Here is a 27,766-nt window from a genome sequence, read left to right as displayed (position 1 = left end):
ATAATTCTACATGTTGTAAACAATTAAGAAATTGTGATAAAAGTTACCACAAAATATTATTTATTAAACAAATTGTTTGATTTTACCAAATTTTACATTATTTACAAAATGTAAACAATTCAAAAACTTTGTATTACTTGAAGAATATTGGCTAAAATTAGTTGGAATCAAATAATTTTCGAATTATGACACAATTTATAAATTTTTACATTGTTTACATAATGTAAATAATTCTACATGTTGTAAACAATTTAGAAAAAAATTATGACCAAATTTATACATTTTTACAATGTTTACATAATGTAAATACTTAAAATTCTTGTATAATTGCAGAAAAATCTCCATTCAATCAATAAAAAAACTCGTTGTACATAAAAATATATTGAATTATACATTGTTTACATTATGTACAAAATGTAAATTATCAATATTTAAGGAAAAAATGTATGTAAATTGAAAAACTTTGTCATATATTACAAAATGAAATTCTTGTTAATCAAAAAATAGTTGTTTTGTTGAAAATGTTCATTTTATTTTCAATATTCATTGTTTACATTATTTACAAAAAAAGTAGTTTTAAATTGATGGTTATTTACAGGTAATATTATTTACATTGTTTACACTAGGTAAATAGGAAAAATACTTTAAAATTTAAAAAAAAATAAAAGTGAAAAATTATTATATTTTTGAGTTTTTTTTATAATTTTTACATTGTTTACATTCTTTACAAAATGTAAACAATTAACAAATTTATCTTTAATCAAAAAAAGTTGTTTGAAATAAAATTTTAGTAATTTATGGCTACTTTCAGCATTTTTACATTTTTTACCTATATTGGGAATTTTATTGCAAGATTTTGCATTATTTATATATTTTACATTATGTAAACAATTACAAAATATTGATTTTGTTAAGTATATTAAAAAATGTTTAACACACATGTATTTGTTGCACAATTTAAATTTGTTTTAATAGTTTTTCTGCGCCTTTTTCTATATTATTCACTATTAATCTTTAAAAATCATAGTGGACCCTGAAACTGCACCTTTTTCCATTTACTATTACACAATTTTTGTTAACAGCCATAAAACAAAATTTTGTTATAAATCTAGTTTGAAAGCTAGAATGCCATAAATTTTGTTTGTCAATTTTGTTAAATTTTCTATAACAAGACAATAACAATCTTTTTAATCTTCAAATAAATACATAGATTTGAGACTAGACCTTTTTGTACAATATGACACACATACTTACTTACAAGTAACCAAAAAAGAAAAGGAAACCCTTAAAAACAATAGAAGAAATAAAGAAAGGAGAAGGAAAATCACCTAAAACGTGATAAAAACCTTTAGATAAATAAATGCTCATAAATAAGCCACAACTTATAAAGAAAAAATCATTAAAAATATAAAGAAAATTTACTTTCAAATCTTTAAAGGTAATGAGAAAAGCAGAGAAATGGTCATGAAAATCTTTAAAACTGTACCACTTAAAAGTAAAAAAGGTTAGTTCAAATTTTAGAAACTGTATAAAGGGCAGGTGTGAAATTTTTATTTTGTGAAATAAAAAAAAGGAAATTGTAATAAATTTTTGAAATTTTAAAGTTATTTTAATAGTTTACTTTTATGGTTTTTATTTATAAAAAAATTTATTAATATTCATTTAATTTATCATTAGAAAAAAAAACTTTCTTAGAGAGAAATTTGTTTTTAAATGTTTTTAAAGAAAATTAATATTCTTAAAACATATTTGGTCAAATCATTAAAATATTTATGGCATTGATCAAAGAAAAAAAAAACTTAAAATTAAAAACCCATCCACTGAGTTGAGCTTGAGTTTTATTCATTGGTTGGTGGTTTGAAAATAAAGTAATAAAGAAATATGTTTATAAATACCTTATAAAATTAGCATAATAACTAAATATTTATTATAAAAATACAAAAACAAAATTTCTTTTTTGTTTCTTACTTACTTCGTTACAAGCAGCTAACTAAACATTATCAGCATAATAATGTTTTTCCTTAGACCAAGTTGCTGGTTTCAGTCTTTTGTTTTTTTTTTCATTTAAATGTTGGGGCCTGTAACAAAATGTTTGTGGCTGAAGTCTTTTGTTTTGTGAGCTGTGTGTTGTATGTGTTTGTGTAAAAAAAATGTCTTTAGCATATTAATGACATTTTTTCTTTAGTTAAACAACAAAAAACAATTTCAGATTTTATAAATTTGTAATAAATATTCTTTAAGTAGTAATGTTGTATGGAATTGGCATCGTTGTTGACAAGTTTGTTTAAACATTTTTTTTGGTATTTTCTTGGTTCTTGTGTTCTAAAGTTATAAACCATAATTATTATTTTGTTACTCTTGGCATATGTTCAACATAAGTTTTCAATATAAACAGTGGAAACTTAGCTAAATCCAAATACCAGATTTTAGCTGTGTTTTTATGTCTTTATATTCTTGCTTTAAAGATTCTACTGTATTTATTTTTTTTCTGTTTGTTCTTAAGCAAATTATCACTTGGCTAAATAATTTATTTAACAATTTATCAATTTATTTTAAGGTGTGTATTTTTGCTAAACGTCTTTCTATATTTATGTAAACTTTGGTCTCTGACAAAAAGAGTTTTAAATATCAGTTTGTTTGGTTTATAGCTTATAAATATGCCAGGCCAGAGATTTATGTTTTATTGACAATTAAAATTAGTTTATGAAAAATTTATAACACGTTTTGTATAAAGGAACTATAAAATTTTGATTTAATATTTAAAGATTTATGCTTTATTGTCAAATAAAATTCTTTGTTATATTTTAAACACGTATTGTCTTGTTTCAGAAGTTTCTGAAAAGGTATTAGATAATTTATATAACAGATATAAAATATTTGAAATATGTAGTATTATTTAGAGATTTGTTAGGTTTTGTTTAGTTTAAGAGAGTTTTTCATATAAAGATATCAATTTATTGTATTTCTTTGTTTAATTGCAAAAAATGTTGTTCAACAAAAATGCTTGAAACCGAACCCAAGATATTTTATGACTGCAATTTTTTAACTTTCAATTCACTAGAAAAATGTTTCAAATTGCCATTTCATTTATTTTTAATTAATTTCGAATTTGTATTAGATTTTATATCTTTGTTTTTGGTTTGTCAGCAATATCATTAAAAAAACACTTTTTATATAAATTATAAATTGTATACATATCTTTTGCTATTAACTTTAAAAATATCTAATGCTTTTATTACGTCTTTTGATTCTGGAATTTAATTAATTATGGGACAAAACAAAATATTAGAAGCCACAAAAATTAATTATGACCAGCTGCGACTGCTGCTGCTGCTTGTTTAAGAGATTTCAAACAGTTTAGATAATAAAACAAAAACAGTAACAAATCAATTTTCAAGGTTTACCAGTTTTTTTTATTTGTTTTAAAAACTAAGTTTTTATTTTATTAGAAACATGATTTGAAAAAAAGGAGACTCTAAAGCTAAAATCAAAGACAATATGTTTGAAATGAAATGCTAAAATTAAACTAGCTAAATTTAAACTTTTATTAAACTAAATTTAAACTTCAAACAGAGTTCTACTTTAGTTTCAATCATGGTTCAAATATAGCTGTCTACTTCAGGTTTCAATTTTGTAAAAAAAGTAGCTGAACGCTTCATTCAAATTTAGTTCAATCTCAGTTTGAATCGAGGTTTGAATGTAGTTTAATTTTAGCTATAAACGTAGTTTACCTTTAACATAAATTGCAGCTTTAATCATAGTTTAAACGCAGTTTAATTTAGTTTCAATCCTAGTTTAAATCTAGTTCAATTTTAAATTCAATCATAGGTTAAACTAAGTTTCATTTCAGTTTCAATCGTAGTTTAAATCTAGATTAATTTTAGCTTGAATCGTAGTTTAATCTAGATTAATTTTAGCTTCAATCAGAATTCAAATTCTGTTGAACATAAATTACTTTAGTTTCAACCATAGTTTAAATTTAGTTTAATTTTACCTTCAATCATAATTCAAATTCAGTTGAACATAGTTTATTTTACTTTCATGCGTGGTTTAAATCTAGTTTAATTTTAGCTTCAATCGTAGTCCAATTCCAGTTGATAATAGCTTATGTTATCTTCAATCGTAGTTTAAATCTAATTAAATTTTAGCTTTAATCGTAGTTCAAATTTAGTTGATTTATTTAACGTCAATTGCAGTTCAAATTTAATTGATCATACAATAGTTTATTTTATTTATAGTCATACTTTAAATCATGTTAAACTTCACAACTTCAACTGTCAAATTCTAGCTTCAATCGGAAATCAAATCCAGTTCGATTTTAGCTTTAAGCTTAGATAATATTAAATTTTCTAAAAAAGGTAGCTAAACGCTTCATTCAAATGTAGTTCAATCTCAGTTTGAATGTAGTTTAAATTTAGCTATAAACGTAGTTTACCTTTAACATAAATCGCAGCTTTAATCATAGTTTAAACGCAGGTTTATTTTAGTTTCAATCCTAGTTTAAATCTAGTTTAATTTTAAATTCAATCATAGGTTGAACGTAGTTTTATTTCAGTTTCAATCGTAGTTTAAATCTATATTAATTTTAGCTTGAATCGTAGTTTAAATCTAGATTAATTTTAGCTTCAATCAGAATTAAAATTCAGTTGAACATAGTTTATTTTAGTTTCAATCATAGTTTAAATTTAGTTTAATTTTAGCTTCAATCGTATTTCAATTCCAGTTGATAATATCTTATGTTATCTTCAATCGTAGTTTAAATCTAATTAAGTTTTGGCTTTAATCGTAGTTAATTTATTTAACGTCAATTGCAGTTCAAATTTAATTGATAATACAATACTTTATTTTATTTGTAGTCATACTTTAAGTCATGTTAAAATTCACCTCAACCGTAGGTTAAATGTTGTCAAATTTTAGCTTCATTTGGAAATCAAATACAGTTCGATTTTAGCTTTAATCTTAGATAATATTAAATTTTACGCATAGTTCAAATCTAGTTAAATTAAACATTTTTCTAAACCCTTTAATTTAACAGTTATCTATCCATATTACTAATGGGAGGTCTAATTTTTATTGGTCTGTCTGTGTAGTTATGACTTCTTTTTTTTGTTTATTTAATGTGTAAAGGAAAAGTCTGTTTTATAACAGGCGTCGTCTGTCTGTCTGTATGTTTTTTCCCACTTCCTCTTGTCGCATATGAAAAATTATTAAACAAACTGACAGTTGTCTTTAAGGAAATTCAATTTATGTTTAAGTTTAATAACAATTTTCTTAACAAGTTTCCTCTTGTCTTAAAAGAAAATTGTCAGACCTTTAACGGAAGTTGTAATGTAATATAAATAATAATATTTTTTTTATTATTATTATGTATTTTACTTACAAACTTTTTTCAGTTTTATTAGAATTTATGTAATAATTTTCTTAGGAAATGTAACGGCTTGTTTTCATATTGTTCAAAATAAAAAAACAACATTAATAACAACAACTACTTGAAAATTTTATAACTTAATATACATAGTTTTGGTTTAAAATAATTGTATGTTTAAAAAAAATAAAATTATTGTTGTAAGCATGTTTAACTAAAGTTGCATTTTAATTAGTTAAACAATTTGTAAGATAATTTACGGATTAGTTAAAGTTTCATGCTTAGTGGCAGATGAAATTATTAAGATTTCAAAAAAACAATTACAATAAACTAACAATTGTTTAAACAACAATTGCTTTAAATAATGTATAAATTAATCTTTAATATAATATTAAGATAATTTGTCTATTAAAAAACCTGTTAAGAAACAAATGCTTTAAAGTTTATGTCTTAAGCCAAATTTGGAAATTTTTTTTTACTAATTTAATAACAATTGTTTTAAATGTAATTGTAAATGGTTTGTAATTGAATACAAATGTTTAAATACTTTTTAAAATTTTTTATCCAGTTTGTTTTAAGTTTTTTCTTGTGTGGCTCATTATTTACTCTTAAGCGGTTTAAATCTGTAAATTTTTAAACAATTTCATTAAACATATTATATTTAGTTTGCAATTTAATACATAGTTATGTTATTGCTAAAAATATTTATTGCTTAAATCTTATTTTTAAACATTGCAGTTTTGACATTGCTGTCAAGGGTAAATTGTAAAGAAATTATGTAATATTTTATAAAATTATTAAACATTTTAATCTGTTAACTATATAATTTAATAACAATACCTTTGATTAGTTTTCCTAAACAATAAGTTGTTAGTTTCAATTATTCATCTATGATTTTGGGGATGACTTTTTAATTTCTGTTAAACTTTTTTTTCAAATCACTTGACACCCAAGTTTATTAGCTGCTGGTAATAATTATTAAATTATTTGCTTTATTAGCAATTACTCTAAGTCATCGTTAGGTTTTGTTATTAAGAGTCAAGGTTTTGGGGAGGTTTTTTTTAACGGAATTGTTTAAAAACTTATAAACTGTCATATTAACTTGTATATTTGTAATTACTATAATATAATATTGTTTGCTGAATAAATTTGTTATTTTAGCTTAATCATAGGTCTTTATATGGTATAATTAGAGCTTTAATCTTAGTTATTAGTACAGTTTGAGTTAAGTTTGAATCTTACATATTTTTGAACTATATTTAAATTACGATTCAAGCTAAAGTTTAACTAGATTTAAACTACGATTGAAATTAAAATAAAACTACGTTTAAATTATGTTTAAAGCTACAATTTATGTTAAAGGAAAAAATGTTTAAGTAAATTAAAGGGTTTTCAAATGTTGATTAATTTAAGCTTCAAATGTGATTTAAACTTAGATATATTTTAGTTTCAAATGTTTTTTTTTTAAATTTGACTTGAATCGTAGTTCAAAATTACTTTAATTCGATCCTTAAACGTTCAATTTTAGTTTCATTCTTAATTCAAATGTAGTTCAATTTTTAATCTCCAAGTTTAGATTTAATCATAGCTTAAATGTTGATCAATTTAAACTTCAAGTTTAGATTTAATCATAGTTTAAATGTTGATTAATTTAAGCTTCAAATGTGGTTTAAAATCTGTTTGAAACGTTGTTTAAATTTGACTTTTATCTTAGTTCAAAATTACTATAATTCTAAGCTTAAGCGTTTTCAATTTCTTGATTAAAATATAGTTCCATTTTTAAACAGCAAATTTTGATTTAATCATAGACTAAATGTTGATTAATTTAAGCTTCAAATGTGGTTTAAAATTAGTTAAATTTCAGTTTAAGTCTGGATTAAAATGTAGCTACATTTTTAAACTCCAAGTTTTGATTTAATCATAGTTTAAATGTCGATTAATTTAAGCGTCAAATGTGGTGCAAATATAGTTTAATTTTAGTTTCAAATGTTGTTTTAATTTTACTTTAATCTTAGTTCAAAATTATTATAATTCTAATCTTAGCGTTAAATTTCAGTTTAAGTCTGGATTAAAATGTAGCTACATTTTTAAACTCCAAGTTTTGATTTAATCATAGTTTAAATGTCGATTAATTTAAGCGTCAAATGTGGTGCAAATATAGTTTAATTTTAGTTTCAAATGTTGTTTTAATTTTACTTTAATCTTAGTTCAAAATTATTATAATTCTTAGTTCCATTTTTAAACAGCAAATTTTGATTTAATCATAGTTTAAATGTTGATTAATTTAAGCTTCAAATGTGGTTTAAAATTAGTTAAATTTCAGTTAAACTCTGGATTAAAATGTAGTTTTATTTTTAAACTCCAAGCTTAGATTTAATCTTAGTTTAAATGTTGATTAATTTAAGCTTCAAATGCGGTTTAAAATTAGTTAAATTTTAGTTTCAAATGTTGTTTAAATTTGACATTAATCTTAGTTCAAAATTATTATAATTCTAAGTTTAAACGTTCAATTGCAGTTTCAATCATGATTAAAATATAGTTTAATTTTTAAACTCCAAAATTTTGATTTAATCTTAGTTTAAATATTGATAAATTTGGGCTTCAAATGTAGTTCAATTTTTAAACTCCAAGTTTAGATTTAATCATAGTTTAAACGCTGATTAATTTAAGCTTCAAATGTGGTTTTAACTTAGTTAAAGTTATAGTTTCAATCATAGCTCAAATGTGGTTTAAATTTGAAATATAGATATTTATACAGCCGTTTGAAACCAACCTCGTAGCAAAACTTCTTGGCATTATAGCCAGCAAGCAAAACATGTTATAATTTATAATTTAACTTGTGTTTTATAAACTTTTAACATACAAATTTAACAAATTACTATGAAATTTATATAGAAGCGTAAGAAACAAGCGGAATGGCTGTTAATTTTTAAATTTAAAATCCAAAACATTTAATAAATTTTCTAAGAAAACAAGACAAATCTAGAAACACACAAAAAATAAAGATACATTTTTTTCAAAAATGAAAAAGAAATAAAACAAAATTTTAATTTAATCTAAAAACCTGAAGTGAATTTCTTTTATAATCCCCTAAAAGGTGTTAAATTTAAAATAAATATTAAAAAAAACAAGTAATTTTCTTATAAACTTATTTAAAATTTTTAAAATTAAATTTTTTCTTTAAGCTAAGAAAAAACACTTGGTGACATGTGTTTTTTTGTTGAGGCTGCAGGCGGCAACATTGTAATTTATGTAAATGAAATATTGAATTATAGTCCTGGGTCTTCAAACATGTCTTCTTAAATAGTAGTTTTGCTACGACATGTGTTGTATGATTCTAAATACTTGTTTAAACCTGCTGTTGGCCGGCCATCAATTACAGCACGTGCTATAATTTTGTTCCTTTTCAAAGTTCGGTTTCTTTGTCATATTAATTTTGTGCAAAACTTAAACCCTTACATGTTTCTTCTTATTCTCTTCTTAAATTTAAATTAGCCCCAACTGTTGTGCAAGTTATTTGAGTCTATAAAAAAACACCAAGTAATTTAAGGCAATTTTTTTATTGTAACCCTTATTTCTTGTTTTAGGAAGTAAATTGTTTAAATAAACAAAGTAAAACGATTCTTTTTAAACATCACCTTTGTCTCGTATTTAAATTGTCTTGTATAACAGTTTCAGTTACCATCATTCTAGAGTATCTTTAAAAACTTCCTTTCTTTAAACAGTTTTTTTCAGTCTTTCTTTTAATTTTATTGGTGCTGTAGTTTATAACTTCCGTTCTGTGTGTGTTTGTTTGATCATAATGAAGATCTTTGTAATACTGCTGATAATGAAGAAGTTGATCTTTGCTTTTGAACTTTTGTTTAACTTGGGTTCTGGGTTTCATTTAATGTGTTTGAGTAAAATTTGCATTTGTTTTAGTTGCTGAGTTTAAGTGGTTTTAGTTTTCAGTTGGTTTTTTTTAATTCCCTAAATGAGTCATGTCTTAAGAACATTTTCATTTGTTTTAGTATTTTTTTTTTTTGGGTTTATGGTTTTTTAATTTACCATTATTTATAACATTCTGTTTTATATTACATATAAGGTTCAGTTGAGGTCAAATTTAAAATAGATTTTTTTACAAATAAATCAAATTTATGTTCAAAATTGCAATAAACTAAAACGAAAAAGTATTAAATAACAATTTAAGTAAGCATAAAGTTAAATGGCTTTAAATTTTTGTTATGAATCGTTTATTAGAACAAAAAATAATTTACAAATCCCAGCAAAATGTGTTGGATTAAATACAGTTTAATTTCAGTTTCATCGAAGTTTAACTGTAGTTTAAACTTCAATTATAGTTCAAATGGAAGTAAATTTAAGAATAAATAGCAGATAATATATCAATAACAGATCAAAATTAGTATAAAGTTTCTGTTCTAGTTCAAATCTAGATAAATCTTTGTTTTAATCGTATTTCAAATAGTTTAACTGTAGTTTAACTGTCAATAGCAGATCATATATCAATATCAAATCAAAATTAGAGTAAAGTTTCAGTTCTAGTTCAAATATAGTTAAATTTTTATTTTAATCGTAGTTCAAATAAATATCAAATCTTTAATCAAGTTCAATTGATTCAAGTTTATCTGTAGTTTACTTTAAACTTCAATTATAGTTTAAATGTAAGTCAATTTCTCAAAATTATTTCAAAGTTTAATTTGTAATGCAAAAATAGTTAAATTTTTACTTTAATCGTAGTTTAAATTAAGATCAATTCTTCAATCAAGTTCAATTGATTGAAGTTTAACTGTAGTTTACTTTATACACCAATTATAGTTCAAATGTAAGTCAATTTAAGATCATACATCAATATCAGATTAAAATTTGTTTAAGGTTTAGTTGTAGTTCAAATATAGTTCAATTTTTGTTTTAATCGTAGTTCAACTAAAGATCAATTCTTAAATCAAGTTCAGTTGATTTCAAGATGTATTAATTTACAGGTGAAGTCAATAAGTCAGCTGATTATTTTTTGTTCGATTTGTTTTCTGTTTTCTAACTGTCAAAGTTTATTTACTTATATATAAAATTATTTTCCGTTTTCTAACTGTCAAATCTTTTTTATTTAAATTGAAAATTGTTTTCGGTTAAATCGAAATTTTTAAGAGCAGTTGGAATATCGACAAACGATCCTAGATTCCGTAATACTCCCGTTGATCTCCAGGTGGCGTGTCATAATGTCCATGGACGTTATGTCACACCAAAAAGAGTCATAGTGTCCATGGAAGTTATAACAATTTCAAATGTCCATGCACTTTGTGACACTTTTAAAACATAAATGTTTTTTAAAATTTGGTTAAGATTTAAGAAAGTGGCACTCTTATCCCGGATAGAATTGCTCGTAACTTTGGTGTTGTATTTTGGATTCATTTAAAAAAGTTTCCTGGATAACGTCCATGGACATTATGATGAAGGACATTATGACACGCCAGCTTATATCCACATCGGCATGACCCGTGCATTCGAAACGGTCGCTGTTTTTAATGAATCGAAATTCATGGCTCTACAAAACACACGGGACATAGTAAATGCACGGATAGCCTCATAGGAAGTATTAACAATTAGAACTGAATTAAAATTTGTTTCTTTTAAAATAAGAAAAAAATCAAATTATATTGCTTTTATTTATTTTTGTTTTGACATTTAGAAAATATTTTTACAAAAACAAAATAATGTTGTTTTTGCTTAGTTGTATTTGTTGTAGAATTGGGACTACCTGTAAATGATTATGCCATGAGTTGATTTAAACATATTTAAATTTGCTTCAAATCAAGTTTAAATTTAGCTAGATTTTAGCTTTAATCTTAGTTCAAAAATGTTTTATGTTAAATAGAGTTTAATTTTAACATTATTATAAGAGTAAATTTACCTTTGATTGTAGGTAGTTCAAATCAAGCTTCAATCTTAGTTCAATATTTACTTCAAGTACAGTTCTCTTTTAGTTTCAATCATGGTTCATTAATTCATGGTTCAAATATAGCTTCAATCATCTGCAATCGAAGTATAAATGTAGTTTAATTTCAACTTTAAATATGGTTTACTTCAGGTATCAATTTTAGTATAAATGTAGCAGAACTCTGCCATCAAATGTAGTTCAATATCAGCTTCAATAGAGGTATAAATGTAGTTTAATTTTAGCTACAAACATAGTTTACCTTTAACATTAATCATGGCTTTAAACGTAGTTTGATTTTAGTTTTGAATCGTAGTTTAAATCTAGTTAAACTTTAGCTTGAATCATAGTTTAAATCTAGTTAAACTTTAGCTGGAATCGTAGTTAAAATCTAGTTAAACTTTAGCTTGAATCGTAGTTTAAATTTTGTTAAACTTTAGCTTGAATCGTAGTTTAAATCTAGTTATACTTTAGCTTGAATCGTAGTTTAAATCTAGTTAAACTTTAGCTTGAATCGTAGTTTAAATCTAGTTAAACTTTAGCTTGAATCGTAGTTTAAATCTAGTTCAATCGTAATTAAAAATCCAGTTGGTCGTAGTTTATTTTATCTTCAATTGTACTTTAAATCTAGTTTAATTTTATCTTCAATCAAAATTCAAATCCAGTTGGTCATAGTTTATTTTATCTTCAATCGTAATTTAATTTTATCTTAAATCATAGTTCAAATTTAATTCAGTTGATCATAGTTTATTTTAGTTGTAATCGTAGTTTAAATCCAATTCAATTTTAGCTTCAATCGTAGTTAAAATTCAGTTGATCATAATTTATTTTATTTGTAATCATAGTTTAAATCTAGTTAAAGTTCAGCTTCAACCCTAAAGATAAAGATATAATTAGAATTAATTGTTTGGCAATGATAGGAGATAAAAATGCACCAAAAAACCTAAGACTGAAGATAAAATTTGACTGCATATCTAAGATTGATGAGACAACAATTGAACTACAAAAATATGTAAGATTCAAGCTTAACTCAAACTGCACTAAGATTAAAGCTCTCATTATAACATATAAAGACCTATGATTAAGCTAAAATAGCAAACGTGTGTTCAGCTAAGAATATTATATTAGAGTAACTACAAATATACAAGTTAATATGACTGTTTATATTTAAACAATTCCGTTAAGATAAACCTCCCCAAAACCTTGTCCCATAATAAAAAACAACTTTATTCGTGGTTTAAATGTAGTTTTCTTTAATTAATCTACCTATAATCATAGTTTAATTTTAGTTTGTTTCAATCGTAGTTTAAATTCAATATTTGTTTCTATCGTAGTTCAAATTTCAATTTTAATTAAATTTATGTTGCAATCACGTAAATGTCATTCGAAAATCTCAATAAAATATATAAAGCACAAGTATTTACATTCATGTAGTTGAAATTGAACCATTAGATTGGCCACAATTTATTTATGGCCAAAGAACAACTTTTGACATGGTCTTTGAAAAAGAATTTCCAGCTGTTTGAAAACAATAATTTACATTTTTCTTTATTTACTGTAATAAAATCTTAGACCAAATATTCTCACAGCTTGTAACCTTAATTATATGTTATATTTAAATCACAAACAAAAGAAAACTCCTAAACTAATGAACGTTTTCCAAAACCTTAAATTTTCTACTTTTTCTACAAAAAAGTAATTAATCAGCGGGGAAGATAAATGAAACCTATAAACCATAAAATATTAAAAATGTTCTAACAAATCAAAAATTTTTTAAATCATTTTCAAATTTTAAACATAAAATTTTGAGTTCTCATAAAAATTAGCTGACTACAAAGGTATTTACTTACAAATTTCAACTGAAAGAAAAATTTCATAAAAAATATGTTGTATAAGAAAGACATTTGATTTGTATTTTCAAAATTTTTATGCTTATCTAAGCACATAATAATAAAAATAAAAAAGTAAACATTAAAAATATAATGTAAATTCCATATATGATATAAAAATGGAATGAATACAAAGATAGACAGACAGACGGAGCGACAGACAGACAGACGGACAGTTTGAACGATTTTTTAAATACAAATTTCTGTAGTAAAACTACATTAAAAAAGGTATGTTGTGGATTTTATTTATAAAGTTTTTTGTTTCTTAACCAAAAAAAGGTATGTAAAGTACTATAATAAAATTGTAAGTTTGTATGAATTCAAAAAAATGACAGATTACACGTCAATGTATTTTAAAAGATTGTTTTTTTTTTCTCTTTTTTTTGTATTTTTGTAATTATGATGAAATGAGTAAGAAAATTAAGGCCAGATAAAATGGATCGTTGTGTACGGTACTCTTGAAAATGAGTAACAAGAGTGTTAAGATTGAGGTCTTAGATGAAATTCCCACACAGTTAGTTGGTTTTATGACAGATTCTGTAAGTAAGAATGTTCTTTAATAAAAACATAAAACTAGTTCACTGTAGTTTAATAAATAATAAATATTTTCTCATAACAACACGTTTGAAGGCATTAATTAGAATTCAAAATAAACTAGAATTATGTTTTGGTGGCAAATAAAGTACAAAACTTATTTTACTGCTCTTAAGTGTAGGGCTCACAATTCAATACTGATTGAACTGGAAAAAAAAACTGTATAAATCGTTTTTATTAGCAATTGGTTTTTTTGGGCGCTCTTTCAATATTACTTTAACCTTTTCATGTTGGAGTTGTTCTTTTTTTGTGTTGGTTTCTTTCTTAAAAACAGCCATCGATTATATTGAAACAAAAACTATAAATGATGGTGTTGTGCATAATTTTTCTTAAATGTTTCTTTAAGCTTTAAAAACCAAATAATTTCACTTTTTTTTCGTGTATCAAACCCAGAAAAAAACTTCACATGTTAATTTGAGTTTTAAAAATATTTTGTTCTTCCCCTCTACTATTATTCACCTTAGCCCGCAACTTGTTTTTACCTAAAGTTTGGTTTTTAAAGGTAAATAAAAGCAACACCTGTATAAATTTTAAATTGTCGGCTATTTTAGTGTTTGTTTTGTATTTTTTCTTCGTTTTTTAATAAATTAAATATTTCAAAGAGTTGTTGTTATTTATGTTTAAAGAGTGAGTAATATTTTAATGTTATCCCAAAAAAAGGTTTTCATTTCTTAAGTGGGTGCATACTGTACTATCTGGTAAATATTTACCTTCATTTTTTTTAAATACTTTTTTTCAAATTCATGCTTTATGTTTTATGTTCACCTCTGTGTGTTTGTGTTGTTGGCCTTTTAATATGGTAGTAATATGATGCTTGTTTTTTTGGTTATTTTTTTTAGAAAAATTCATTGGTGTCATGTGCTACTTTTCTTTAAAGTAACTCTTTTTTTCATTTTAGCAAAAAAAATAAAACAAGTTTAACTTAAGTTTGAGTTGGAAACTGAAAGTTTTCGGAAGATGAAATTGAAATTTTAGCCGTAACTAAAACAAAATTAAAATCTAAAAGCATTTAAATGAAAAATTCAAAGAAATAATTAGTAAATTACTTTCAAATTATCGCAAATTAAAATAAAATTAAACATTTTGTTTACAGATCTTTTCAGATTTAAAGAGATATTAGAAAAATGTCTTAAAATTCAGATAAATATAAAAAAAATATAAAATAGAGCTAATTTTTTACAGTATAACAATTTAATTTTTAACTGTTATGCATTAAATATATTCATTTCCTTAGATTTTTGGTTTAAATTTAAAGATTTTGTATACATTTTTAATATTTATGGAAATTTTTGCAGTAAACAGTTTTATTTTTAACTGTTATACACTTAATATAACAATTTTCCTTAGATATAAGGCTAAAATTGAGAGTTTTTGTATACAATTTTAATATTTATGTAAGTTTTAGCTGTATAACAGTTTTATATTGAAAGAAAATTATAACAGTTTAAAATAAAAGTAAATATTTTGTATTAAAATCAGAAAAATATCTTTAAATACTGGAAATGTTAAAATACACTGTATAACAGTTTTTTTACTTTGGTATAATAGTTTCATTCTGCAAAAATTTGTGTTTTTTAGGAGTTATAAAATTATTTTAACTACAAACCAAAAACATTACTAAATAAACAATAAAAATGCTGGTATAACACTTTGTATAACAGTTTGTTTTATTTTGTATAACAGTTTTGTTGTGCAAAAATTTTAGGGTTTTTAGGAATGATAATATTTTTTAAGAATCAATAAAATCTTAGTGTAACAGTTTGTATAACAGTTTTATTCATGTAGTATAACAGTTTTTTTTCCGATTTTAAAGCAAATTATTAAATTTGTTTGCGAATTATTAAAATACAGGTTTAAGTACATCACTTAACTGCCGTATAACAGTTTTTTTTTATTAAATATAACTGTCATATTCTGTAAAAACTTTGAATGTTTTATGAATTTGGTTAAAAATCAAACAAATTATGATATAAAACTTTGTATAACAGTTCCAACCTCAATTCAAATCCAAAAAAATAAATTTGTTGTGAATTATTTCGGTCTAGGTTATAAATGTATCACTTAAATGCTATATAACAGTTTCTTCATTTAGTATAACATTTTTAGTTTGATCTAAAAGCATACAAGTATATTTTGCGGGAATTATTACAATCAAGGTCATTAAAGTCCCACTCTACTATTTTATAACAGTTAGTATAACAGTTTCTTCATTTAGTATAACAGTTTTATTTCTAAAAGCAAAAAAGTATATTTTGCGGGAATTATTACAATCAAGATTATTAAAGTTCCACTCTACCGTTTTATAACAGTTAGTATAACAGTTTCTCCATTTAGTATAACAGTTTTATATTTTTTGTGAATTATTACTATCAAAAATATTAAAGTGTCATTCAGCCGCTATATAACAATTAGTATAACAGTTTCTTTATTTAGTATAACAGTTTTATTTCGATCTAGAAGTAAAAAAAATATATTTTTTTTGGGAATTATTACAATCAAGGTCATCAAAATGTCACTCTACCGCTTTATAACAGTTAGTATAACAGTTTCTTCAGTTAGTATAATAGTTTTATTTAGATTTAAATGCAAAAAAGTATATTTTTTGGGAATTATAACAATCAAGGTTAATAAAGTGTCATTCAACCGCTATATAACAATTAGTATAACAGTTTTAAAGTATATTTTTTGGGAATAAATACAATCAAAGTCATTAAAGTATTACTCTATCGCTTTATAACAGTTTATTTAGTAGTTTTTTTTACGCTAAAACATGACAAATTTAAATTTTTATGAATTATTAAACAAATTTTGTTATAAATTATGTATAAAAGTTTCATTTTTACACAAATTAAATTATTTCGTGAATTATTAAAAAAATTTACTGCTGTATAACAGTTTTGTTCTGAAAGCGAAGTAATCTAATATAACAGTTATAGTGTTTAAATTGATGTTTAAATCAAAAATCAACATTTTTAAAAGGTTTTTCAACAAACAGAGAAACATTCACAACAATTTCTAATCTTAATTATTTAAATCCTAATTTTTCAGCTTTTTTAAAACAAAACACAAATTTTCAACAAAAATGTTATAAAAAAAGCATTAAACAAAACCACCGATTACTTTTTTTTGTTTATAAACCTTTTCTCAACCTGCCTTTAACAATTATCAACAAAATGATTAAGTTTCGTTATAAACGCAAAGAGCCAACAAATATTGTTGGTTCCAAAGACAGCAGCCTCAATACATCAACGATCTCAACAAAATCTACAAATACAAATACAACAACCACAGCAACAAACAATAAAGATGCCACCCATAATGAAGCGAAAGAGAATTGTAAACCAGCCACCACATATCAGCAGCAACAACAACAAATGAAAGTAAATAACAATGGTAACACCACAAATGGATCAACAGCAGCCACTGCTACCACACAACAGCAGCAGCAGCAGCAACAGCCACTAGCAACCACATTAAAATCCTCCATACCAACACAATTAATAACAAGTGCACCCATTAATATTGTCAATTCGACGGCCCAGCATCTACAGCATCCCCAGCATTGTCAAATGGTGCTAACAGCCGGTACAGGTGGCACATTGCCACGTAGTACACCAAAGAAACTGATGGATCCACGTGATGGTCATAAATCAGCCACATTAACGCGACAATCGAATACATTGCAAAACAATCGCAAACTATTGACGTCAATGGCAAAAGTTGCCTCCACCGCTGAATTGGCGGTAATGGGCTACACGAACAAACCAAACAGCAGCAGCAATAACAACCACAACAATAACAATCATCATCATCATGGCATGACAAGTATAGCAAGTGGCATAATATTGAGTCCAGAATTAATACAAGATAGAGATCGTTGTATAAATGCGGTTATAGTAAGTTATTAGCAAAAACAAACAACAACAAAAATTACTTATAAACAAGAATTTACTTATTTAGTATTATAAATTATAAATTGACAAGGCATTTTGTTAGAATTATTGTATAAAACTAGTTTTAATTAAGTTTTTATATTAATTCATTTTTTTATTTTATTTCCCCTTTAAAGGAACTTTTCCAACAGCTACAGACCAGCTCCGAGCCAGCCTTATGTCCCGAACCTTTACGTCGTGCTTTGGCTTCTGGCCCCTTGGCGGGTCGTCGTTTCCCCTTGGGTTGCCTGGGCGATGCTGCCGAATGCTTTGAGCTGCTTTTACATCGTGTTCACTCGCACATTTCCTCGGATGATGGCGATGCCTGTGAATCACAGGCCTGCATTGCTCATCGCCGCTTTGCTATGCGTGTCATTGAGCAGAGTGTTTGCAAGTGTGGCGCCAATTCAGAGCAATTACCATTTACTCAGGTATGTTAATGATGTTTCTTCTTTTATTTTCTAAATAATTGAGCTGGAGTAATTATAATATCAATGCTGTTTTCTGTTTAATTCAAATAGCAGTAAAGAGTGAGCTAAATGTGAAATCATGTATATTTAAAAGAAATTGTTCATAATTGTGGGTTATTAGAGAAAAATTATTGGAAAAAGTTGTGTTAATTGCAGTAGCGGAGTAATTTAAAGATGCATAAATCAGTTATAATGTTTTGCTGTAAATGAGAATAATTTAATAGGAAATGAGAAATATTAGAAGAGAGCAACTTTTCTATAGAAAAATTTCTCTGACTCAGAGTAACTTTTTTATAGAAAAAGTTCTTTTTAGTAACTTTTTTTATAGAAAAAGTTCTCTCTGACTCAGAGTAACTTTTTTTATAGAAAAAGTTCTCTCTGACTCAGAGTAACTTTTTTTTATAGAAAAAGTTCTCTCTGACTCAGAGTAACTTTTTTTATAGAAAAAGTTCTCTCTGACTCAGAGTAACTTTTTTATAGAAAAAGTTCTCTCTTACTCAGAGTAACTTTTCTATAGAAAAAATTCTCTGACTCAGAACAACTTTTCTATAGAAAAAGTTCTCTGACTCAGAACAACTTTTCTATAGAAAAAGTTCTCTGACTCATAACAACTTTTCTATAGAAAAAGTTCTCTGACTCATAACAACTTTTCTATAGAAAAAGTTCTCTGACTCATAACAACTTTTCTATAGAAAAAGTTCTCTGACTCATAACAACTTTTCTATAGAAAAAGTTCTCTGACTCATAACAACTTTTCTATAGAAAAAGTTCTCTGACTCAGAACAACTTTTCTATAGAAAAAGTTCTCTGACTCATAACAACTTTTCTATAGAAAAAGTTCTCTGACTCAGAACAACTTTTCTATAGAAAAAGTTCTCTGACTCAGAACAACTTTTCTATAGAAAAAGTTCTCTGACTCAGAACAACTTTTCTATTGAAAAAGTTCTCTGACTCAGAACAACTTTTCTATTGAAAAAGTTCTCTGACTCAGAACAACTTTTCTATAGAAAAAGTTCTCTGACTCAGAACAACTTTTCTATAGAAAAAGTTCTCTGACTCAGAACAACTTTTCTATAGAAAATGTTCTCTGACTCAGAACAACTTTTCTATAGAAAAAGTTCTCTGACTCAGAACAACTTTTCTATAGAAAAAGTTCTCTGACTCAGAACAACTTTTCTATAGAAAAAGTTCTCTGACTCAGAACAACTTTTCTATAGAAAAAGTTCTCTGACTCAGAACAACTTTTCTATAGAAAAAGTTCTCTGACTCAGAACAACTTTTCTATAGAAAAAGTTCTCTGACTCAGAACAACTTTTCTATAGAAAAAGTTCTCTGACTCAGAACAACTTTTCTATAGAAAAAGTTCTCTGACTCAGAACAACTTTTCTATAGAAAAAGTTCTCTGACTCAGAACAACTTTTCTATAGAAAAAGTTCTCTGACTCAGAACAACTTTTCTATAGAAAAAGTTCTCTGACTCAGAACAACTTTTCTATAGAAAAAGTTCTCTGACTCAGAACAACTTTTCTATAGAAAAATTTCTCAGATTTAGTGCAACTTTTCTATAGAAAAAGTTCTCCGATTTAGAGCAACTTTTCTATAGAAAAAGTTCTCCGATTTAGAGCAACTTTTCTATAGAAAAAGATCTTTTCTCTGACGCAGAGAGCTCAATGTTGATACGGTTGTATTTTAGTTACACATGGAGGCTATGTAAGTTTTAATGGAGACGAATATAACATTATAATTTGTTTTAATTGTTAAGCATAGTTCCGTGTCTACAGAATTTTTTTATTGACAACAATTAATTAAAATTATTTCTACAATAATTCCTTACAATTTGATTTAACTAACTCATGGTTAATTGCTTTATAGTTTTTTCTTTCAATTCAAAAAAAATAAACCTCCTACATATTAAACAAACAAAAAAAAACTTTGTACTCGTACAAGTTTAAATGACCAACTTTAACACCTTCATCTCGCCTATAGACAAATAATAAAACTTGGATCAAATTTCTATACAGATTTCAATCGACCAAACAACAGTCAATGACAATCTTATGATTTTGAGCTGAACATTTTAAATAAATGTACAATTTTAAAGTTCAAGTATGTAAATTAGTTAACATAGTTAATGAAAAATAGAAAAAAAACTAAACAAAACTAGATTTGAAATTAAGAAAAAAAAACATCATTAAGCTAAATGGTAGCTTAAGGCTAAATAGAGTTCTGCTCTCAACTTGAAAAGCAATTATGTATGCATTTTGAAAAAAAAAAATATAATTTTCTGTTCAATACCATGTGTTTTGAAAAAAAATATAGAACTGGTTTTAATGAAAAATATAAAAAAAAATTGTGTAAGAATTTTTCTAGTTTTATTTAAAATATGTTTTTTGTTTATTTTTGTAACAAATTACAATTTAATTTATAGTTGAACATAAATTTTTCAAGAAAATTGCGTTTGTTTTTTTTTTCTTAATTGCAGAATATAAGACAAGGTTAGTTTAGAATTTTTGTTTCTAAAAAGTTGTATTTATTTGAATAAAGCAAAGTTTATTTTCAAGTCACAGATTTTTTTGAAATCTGATTTTAAAGTCAAGAACATTTATGAGAATTTAGTATTATGTATATTTTGTAAGCTAAAATTTAGTATGTATTCTTAATTTTTTTAAGGTGCTCTTTTGTTTGCTTTAATTTTTTCTCTAAATATTTATTTTTAGTTTGTCTAACCATTGTGTTAATTGAATTCATTATCTCTAAAAATAGCTGTCTATCTGACTGACAGAGCGAAAAACAATACTTGTTGACATTTTATGACAACTTCAATGGCCGGTCAAATATTTAAATTTTTAGTATTTGTTTTGTTTCCATGGTAGATTGAAAATATTGAATATATAATTAAGTTGTATTTGTTTATCAAACAAAAAAAACTGTTTGAACAAAATGTATTCAATCATCTTTTAAATAAGAAAAACAATTGTGAATAATATTTATACAAAAAAAGATAATACAGGAGGAAAGAATAATTAAAATAAATAATAAAAAACTAAAATATAGGTTTATGTTTTTTTTTTCAAATTAATTGTAAATTGTTGAAGAAAACCTTAAAGAATTTGTATAGCCTCCAGAACATTTTTGTATAACACTTACTTACTGTTATTTTCTTTACCACCTAAAACAAAAATTGTCATAATTAATTGGCATTGTGTAAGTTTTTCTTCAAACTAACCATTAATCAAATTTATTTTATTACCCAAAAACTACCGGATATTATAAAAGAAAGAACGGTTATATTGACTGTGTTGTGGAAAGGTGAATGTAAACAAATAAACAATTTGACAGTTCAAAGTTTATTGAATAGAACTTTGAACGTTCATATTGAGTTAGTAAAAAAACCAAATATTTAAAATAATATTATACAAACAGTATAAGAAAAGTATAATTTATAGTTCTCTTCCAAGTCTGGCAACAAAAGATCTTCAAAGTTTCTGTGAGTCAGAGGACACTCTACTTTTTCTATACAAACGTTGCTCTGAATCAGAGAACTTTTTCTATAGAAACGTTGCTCTTAGTCAGAGAACTTTTTCTATAGAAAAAGTCAGAGGTAAAAAGTTGCTCTGAGTCAGAGGACTTTTTCTAGTAAAAAGTTGCTCTGAGTCAGAGGACTTTTTCTAGTAAAAAGTTGCTCTGAGTCAGAGGACTTTTTCTAGTAAAAAGTTGCTCTGAGTCAGAGGACTTTTTCTAGTAAAAAGTTGCTCTGAGTCAGAGGACTTTTTCTAGTAAAAAGTTGCTCTGAGTCAGAGGACTTTTTCTAATAAAAAGTTGCTCTGAGTCAGAGGACTTTTTCTAGTAAAAAGTTGCTCTGAGTCAGAGGATTTTTTCTAGTAAAAAGTTGCTCTTAGTCAGAGGACTTTTTCTAGTAAAAAGTTGCTCTGAGTCAGAGGACTTTTTCTAGTAAAAAGTTGCTCTGAGTCAGAGGACTTTTTCTAGTAAAAAGTTGCTCTGAGTCAGAGGACTTTTTCTAGTAAAAAGTTGCTCTGAGTCAGAGGACTTTTTCTAGTAAAAAGTTGCTCTGAGTCAGAGGACTTTTTCTAGTAAAAAGTTACTCTGAGTCAGAGGACTTTTTCTAGTAAAAAAAGTAGCTCTGAGTCAGAGGACTTTTTCAAGTAAAAAAAGTAGCTCTGAGTCAGATAAACTTATGTGCTGTTTTTCGATAGCGAACGTGTGCTTTGAGTGGAAATTTAACATGTGTTTTGTTATTGTAACAAAAAATTTTTCTATGAAGTTTTAGAAAACATTCACTATAAATTCATTATTATGTTATTTGCTATTAATTCCTCTCACAAAAGTTCATGTAAAATAAACTAAACATTTTCAGAAAATAGTGTAAACGTACCTTTATTTCCACTTGACATTAACTAATGACTTTTGTTGTCTACTTTTAAAATCACATGTTCAACACTTATTCTTTTGATTACATGTTTTAAATAACAATTTTCTAAACAAAATTAAACATGAAATTATAGCTTTTCGTAATAAACGTTTAATTTTTTAAAGCAAGCCAAAAGTATGACATTTTTTATTATAGAAATTACTTTTTTAAAAAGCGTTTAAATTATTTCAAATATTAAAAAAATGTTATTAAAAAACGTTTTTAAACTATAATTTTATTGTAATTATAATTTGTTATTATTAAAAATAATAATTACAATTATGGCTGTGGCAATTTCTATGCATAAACATGAGAAAAAGAAAAAGCGAAAGATTTATTAATAAAAAAAGAACATAAATAAAGTTTAATACTGAACATGTGCTTAGTTAGCTATTGTGAAATCGTGTCAAGTTTATAAAAAAATATATAACTAATACAACTACAGTATTACTTTTCTATACAGAATTCATTGTAAACTTTAAATAAGTCACACAAATTAACGATTTTATCTTGTTCCCAAATCTATCAGTTGCAGACTGCCAATTTGTATGGTCCTTCGCAACAGTCATTGCAAGCAGTTGACATATTGCAAAATCTCTCTATTACTTGCTTGCCAGTGTGGCTATTTCTATAGCAGTAATTTAGAGACGAGTCTAATAATACAAGATTTAGATTCAACATGATGACATTTTTCGCAGCTGAACACATGTGATCCTCACCACAGCTATGGATCTCAATTATTCATATACAGTTATTATTACGCCAGCAGTTGATTACAATTTTGTCTAGATCAATTAGTTTTAATTGTTGTTTTAGAAATTCCATAAATTCTTTTCCACGAATTTAGCCAGCTGATCACATGTGATCCTCACAAAAGCTATTGATCAGTAGAAATCATGTTGAATATTACAAGCAGAATGTGGTAGTTAAGCTAAATTTCCATCAACAAATTAGTTTCGATTGTTCTCTATGGTTTACCCCAATTTACCTTCATTTACATAAATATTTTAAACTTCTGTTTAACTTCTTTACTTTCAAAACAAACCTTCTGTGCAAAAATTCTTTAAAATTTGTTTCTTTTTTTTTTTCTAACAAAAAATTTCTCTGACATGCTTAAAGTTAAATTTTGGACACTTCTCTGTGTCATCTTTTGTTTTGAAAAATTTATGTTTATATGTTAAATTTATAAAAATGTTAATTTATTGTTTTTTAATTCTAAATTGTTAATAAATTAGTTTTATATGTATCAACCAGCTTTGTCTAATTTAAAGTGAAAGTGTAGGCAAATATTGAAAAATACACTTGTTAACTAAATATTTTAAAAGAAATTTGTTATGCTTAAGTTATAAGAGTTTGCTGAACTTATTTAAAATATGTGAGATAATAAGCTGAAACAAAATTATACAGAAAGAAAGCCAAGATTAAATTTAAAAAAAAAAATATCAATAAATTTTCGGCATTATAAGCATTTGCAGAGGATACCTCAAGCTCTTTTAATTAATCTTGTAAAATCGCTAAAAAATGGTTTTCATTCAAAAAGGAATAAGATCAATAACGAACGGTAAATCTATACAACTGTTTGTGATCCCAAATTGTATGTAGTCTGGTTTTTAAAGCTTAGTTTATAAACTAAAACTCTGTTACAATTTGTTAAACAAAAACTATATTTAAAAAAATTACTGCAATTAATATTGCAACATAATTTGAACTGCAATTACAAAACAACAATTAGCTTGTCAATCATATAAACAAATTACCACTCAAATATAACAAAATGTTAACAATTCAAATACTTTAAAAGGCAACAAAAGACCAAGAAAACCAAACCAACTGAAGTTTTTTTTAAGAGAAAAACGAAAAAACGTTTTGCTTTATAACCATTTTAAAAGCAAATTTGCATTTGTATTGTAAAGTCAATACAGCAATTTGACAATTTCCAAGAAAATAAATTGACAAGTTAATTTAAACCAAATGTAACCAACCACACCAACTGACGTCATTTGAACAAACGCCTTTACTTTTTTTGTTTAATATTTAAAATATAACAAAGAACAAAAAAAAAAAAACACTATAACAATGACCATTTAAGTGACAACATGGTGATTAATAAACTGTAATTAAAATGACAAAGAATTATAAATTTTATAATAAATTCAGTTAAACAAAAAACAAAAAAAAACAGCCTACATATTTTAGTCAACAGTAGTTTAATTTTTGTTTGTCTGTGGCTGAGAAACACGTGCTTAAACATTTTATGGTTTTCTGTAGTAAATTTACTAGAGAGTCTTTGTTATGTTAGTATCTCTAAGTGGGTGTTAAATTTCCGGCGTCTAATTTGTTTAATTATTGTCTCAAATATGCTTTGATTATGTTCATAACTAGATTGTTTCTAATGTTACCAAAATATTTCAAATATAAACCTGATGACAGTTCAAATTTTGTGTTAAGCAACCAATTATGGTTGGTTTCTTTATGTAGAGTAAAATTTTGTCAATGAACCTACACTATTTAGTGTTAAGTTTTGTAGCTGATTTATTTCTTTATATTAAAATTTTAATTAATTCCATGTATGTATTTTTTGTTTTATTGCAGATGGTCCATTATGTTTCGGCTTCAGCCTTAACCTCACAAAATTCATTGGCTTTGCAAAATCATCAGCAATTGACTTTTGGTCAATTGTTAAGAGCGGCTGGCAATATGGGCGATATAAGAGATTGTCCGGTAAGTAGAAATAAAACAATTAAGAGTATTATATTCGGCTGTACCGAAGCTTATATACCCTATACCAATGTACACTTTCAGATAGGTGTAGTTCAGTTCTAGTTCAGTTCTAGTTCAGTTCTAGTTCAGTTCTAGTTCAGTTCTAGTTCAGTTCTAGTTCAGTTCTAGTTCAGTTCTAGTTCAGTTCTAGTTCAGTTCTAGTTCAGTTCTAGTTCAGTTCTAGTTCAGTTCTAGTTCAGTTCTAGTTCAGTTCTAGTTCAGTTCTAGTTCAGTTCTAGTTCAGTTCTAGTTCAGTTCTAGTTCAGTTCTAGTTCAGTTCTAGTTCAGTTCTAGTTCAGTTCTAGTTCAGTTCTAGTTCAGTTCTAGTTCAGTTCTAGTTCAGTTCTAGTTCAGTTCTAGTTCAGTTCTAGTTCAGTTCTAGTTCAGTTCTAGTTCAGTTCTAGTTCAGTTCTAGTTCAGTTCTAGTTCAGTTCTAGTTCAGTTCTAGTTCAGTTCTAGTTCAGTTCTAGTTCAGTTCTAGTTCAGTTCTAGTTCAGTTCTAGTTCAGTTCTAGTTCAGTTCTAGTTCAGTTCTAGTTCAGTTCTAGTTCAGTTCTAGTTCAGTTCTAGTTCAGTTCTAGTTCAGTTCTAGTTCAGTTCTAGTTCAGTTCTAGTTCAGTTCTAGTTCAGTTCTAGTTCAGTTCTAGTTCAGTTCTAGTTCAGTTCTAGTTCAGTTCTAGTTCAGTTCTAGTTCAGTTCTAGTTCAGTTCTAGTTCAGTTCTAGTTCAGTTCTAGTTCAGTTCTAGTTCAGTTCTAGTTCAGTTCTAGTTCAGTTCTAGTTCAGTTCTAGTTCAGTTCTAGTTCAGTTCTAGTTCAGTTCTAGTTCAGTTCTAGTTCAGTTCTAGTTCAGTTCTAGTTCAGTTCTAGTTCAGTTCTAGTTCAGTTCTAGTTCAGTTCTAGTTCAGTTCTAGTTCAGTTCTAGTTCAGTTCTAGTTCAGTTCTAGTTCAGTTCTAGTTCAGTTCTAGTTCAGTTCTAGTTCAGTTCTAGTTCAGTTCTAGTTCAGTTCTAGTTCAGTTCTAGTTCAGTTCTAGTTCAGTTCTAGTTCAGTTCTAGTTCAGTTCTAGTTCAGTTCTAGTTCAGTTCTAGTTCAGTTCTAGTTCAGTTCTAGTTCAGTTCTAGTTCAGTTCTAGTTCAGTTCTAGTTCAGTTCTAGTTCAGTTCTAGTTCAGTTCTAGTTCAGTTCTAGTTCAGTTCTAGTTCAGTTCTAGTTCAGTTCTAGTTCAGTTCTAGTTCAGTTCTAGTTCAGTTCTAGTTCAGTTCTAGTTCAGTTCTAGTTCAGTTCTAGTTCAGTTCTAGTTCAGTTCTAGTTCAGTTCTAGTTCAGTTCTAGTTCAGTTCTAGTTCAGTTCTAGTTCAGTTCTAGTTCAGTTCTAGTTCAGTTCTAGTTCAGTTCTAGTTCAGTTCTAGTTCAGTTCTAGTTCAGTTCTAGTTCAGTTCTAGTTCAGTTCTAGTTCAGTTCTAGTTCAGTTCTAGTTCAGTTCTAGTTCAGTTCTAGTTCAGTTCTAGTTCAGTTCTAGTTCAGTTCTAGTTCAGTTCTAGTTCAGTTCTAGTTCAGTTCTAGTTCAGTTCTAGTTCAGTTCTAGTTCAGTTCTAGTTCAGTTCTAGTTCAGTTCTAGTTCAGTTCTAGTTCAGTTCTAGTTCAGTTCTAGTTCAGTTCTAGTTCAGTTCTAGTTCAGTTCTAGTTCTAGTTCAGTTCTAGTTCAGTTCTAGTTCTAGTTCAGTTCTAGTTCAGTTCTAGTTCAGTTCTAGTTCTAGTTCTAGTTCAGTTCTAGTTCAGTTCTAGTTCAGTTCTAGTTCAGTTCTGAATTTCAATGGCGTTATATACTTCGTTGGTCTGGTCCTAGAAATGACTATCATTTGATATCCATATTGTCTATATTACTGACTTAATAATCCAGATATAAAGGGTGTTTCATTAAGAGCTTCCTATCTTTAAATTTAAATGAAATAAAGTATATGTGAGATATCATCGAAAGTTCTTTAAAAAAAATTGTATTTGTTCATTAAATGTATGAAGCTTTTTTTATTTGATGTAGACAAATGTATAACCTTTCTATTTTTTTATTATTTGCAGAACTCTTGTGGTGCCAAAATAGGCATTTGCCGTGCTCTCTTAAACCGACCCGACGTGGTTTCTATAGGCATAGTTTGGGATTCAGAAAGACCTGCAGCCGAACAAGTGCATTCTGTTTTGAAAGCAGTAGGCACCAACTTGAGACTATCGGATGTCTTTCATCAGGTCTCCGAACAAAGATGGGCTCAAAATGTACAACATGAATTGGTAGGCATTGTTTCCTACTACGGCAAACACTATACCACCTTCTTTTTCCATACCAAACTCAAGGTATGGGTTTATTTTGATGATGCCAATGTCAAAGAGGTAAGTCTTAAACAAACAAAT

General features: G+C 26.2%; 1 protein-coding gene across 3 annotated transcripts in view; it reads left to right on the top strand.

Annotated features, from left to right (window-relative positions):
- The window catches only part of ec (echinus), a 236,796-nt gene that overhangs the window by 204,444 nt on the left and 4,586 nt on the right, over positions 1–27,766 (top strand). For 2 of the 3 annotated variants that reach the window (XM_065506896.1, XM_065506897.1), the window contains 3 exons: positions 17,847–18,140; positions 25,200–25,328; positions 27,440–27,745. In XM_065506896.1, coding sequence (XP_065362968.1) covers positions 17,847–18,140; positions 25,200–25,328; positions 27,440–27,745 — 729 coding nt within the window. Of the gene's footprint in view, positions 1–16,862; positions 17,674–17,846; positions 18,141–25,199; positions 25,329–27,439; positions 27,746–27,766 lie in introns of those variants that run through there. The other variant, XM_065506895.1, reaches the window with a different exon arrangement.

The sequence above is a fragment of the Calliphora vicina genome, chromosome 4 (assembly GCF_958450345.1).
Source record: "Calliphora vicina chromosome 4, idCalVici1.1, whole genome shotgun sequence".
In the NCBI taxonomy this organism is placed as follows: domain Eukaryota; kingdom Metazoa; phylum Arthropoda; class Insecta; order Diptera; family Calliphoridae; genus Calliphora; species Calliphora vicina.
The sequence above is the reverse complement of the archived record's forward strand: the minus strand, read 5'-3'. Positions and strand labels throughout refer to the sequence as shown.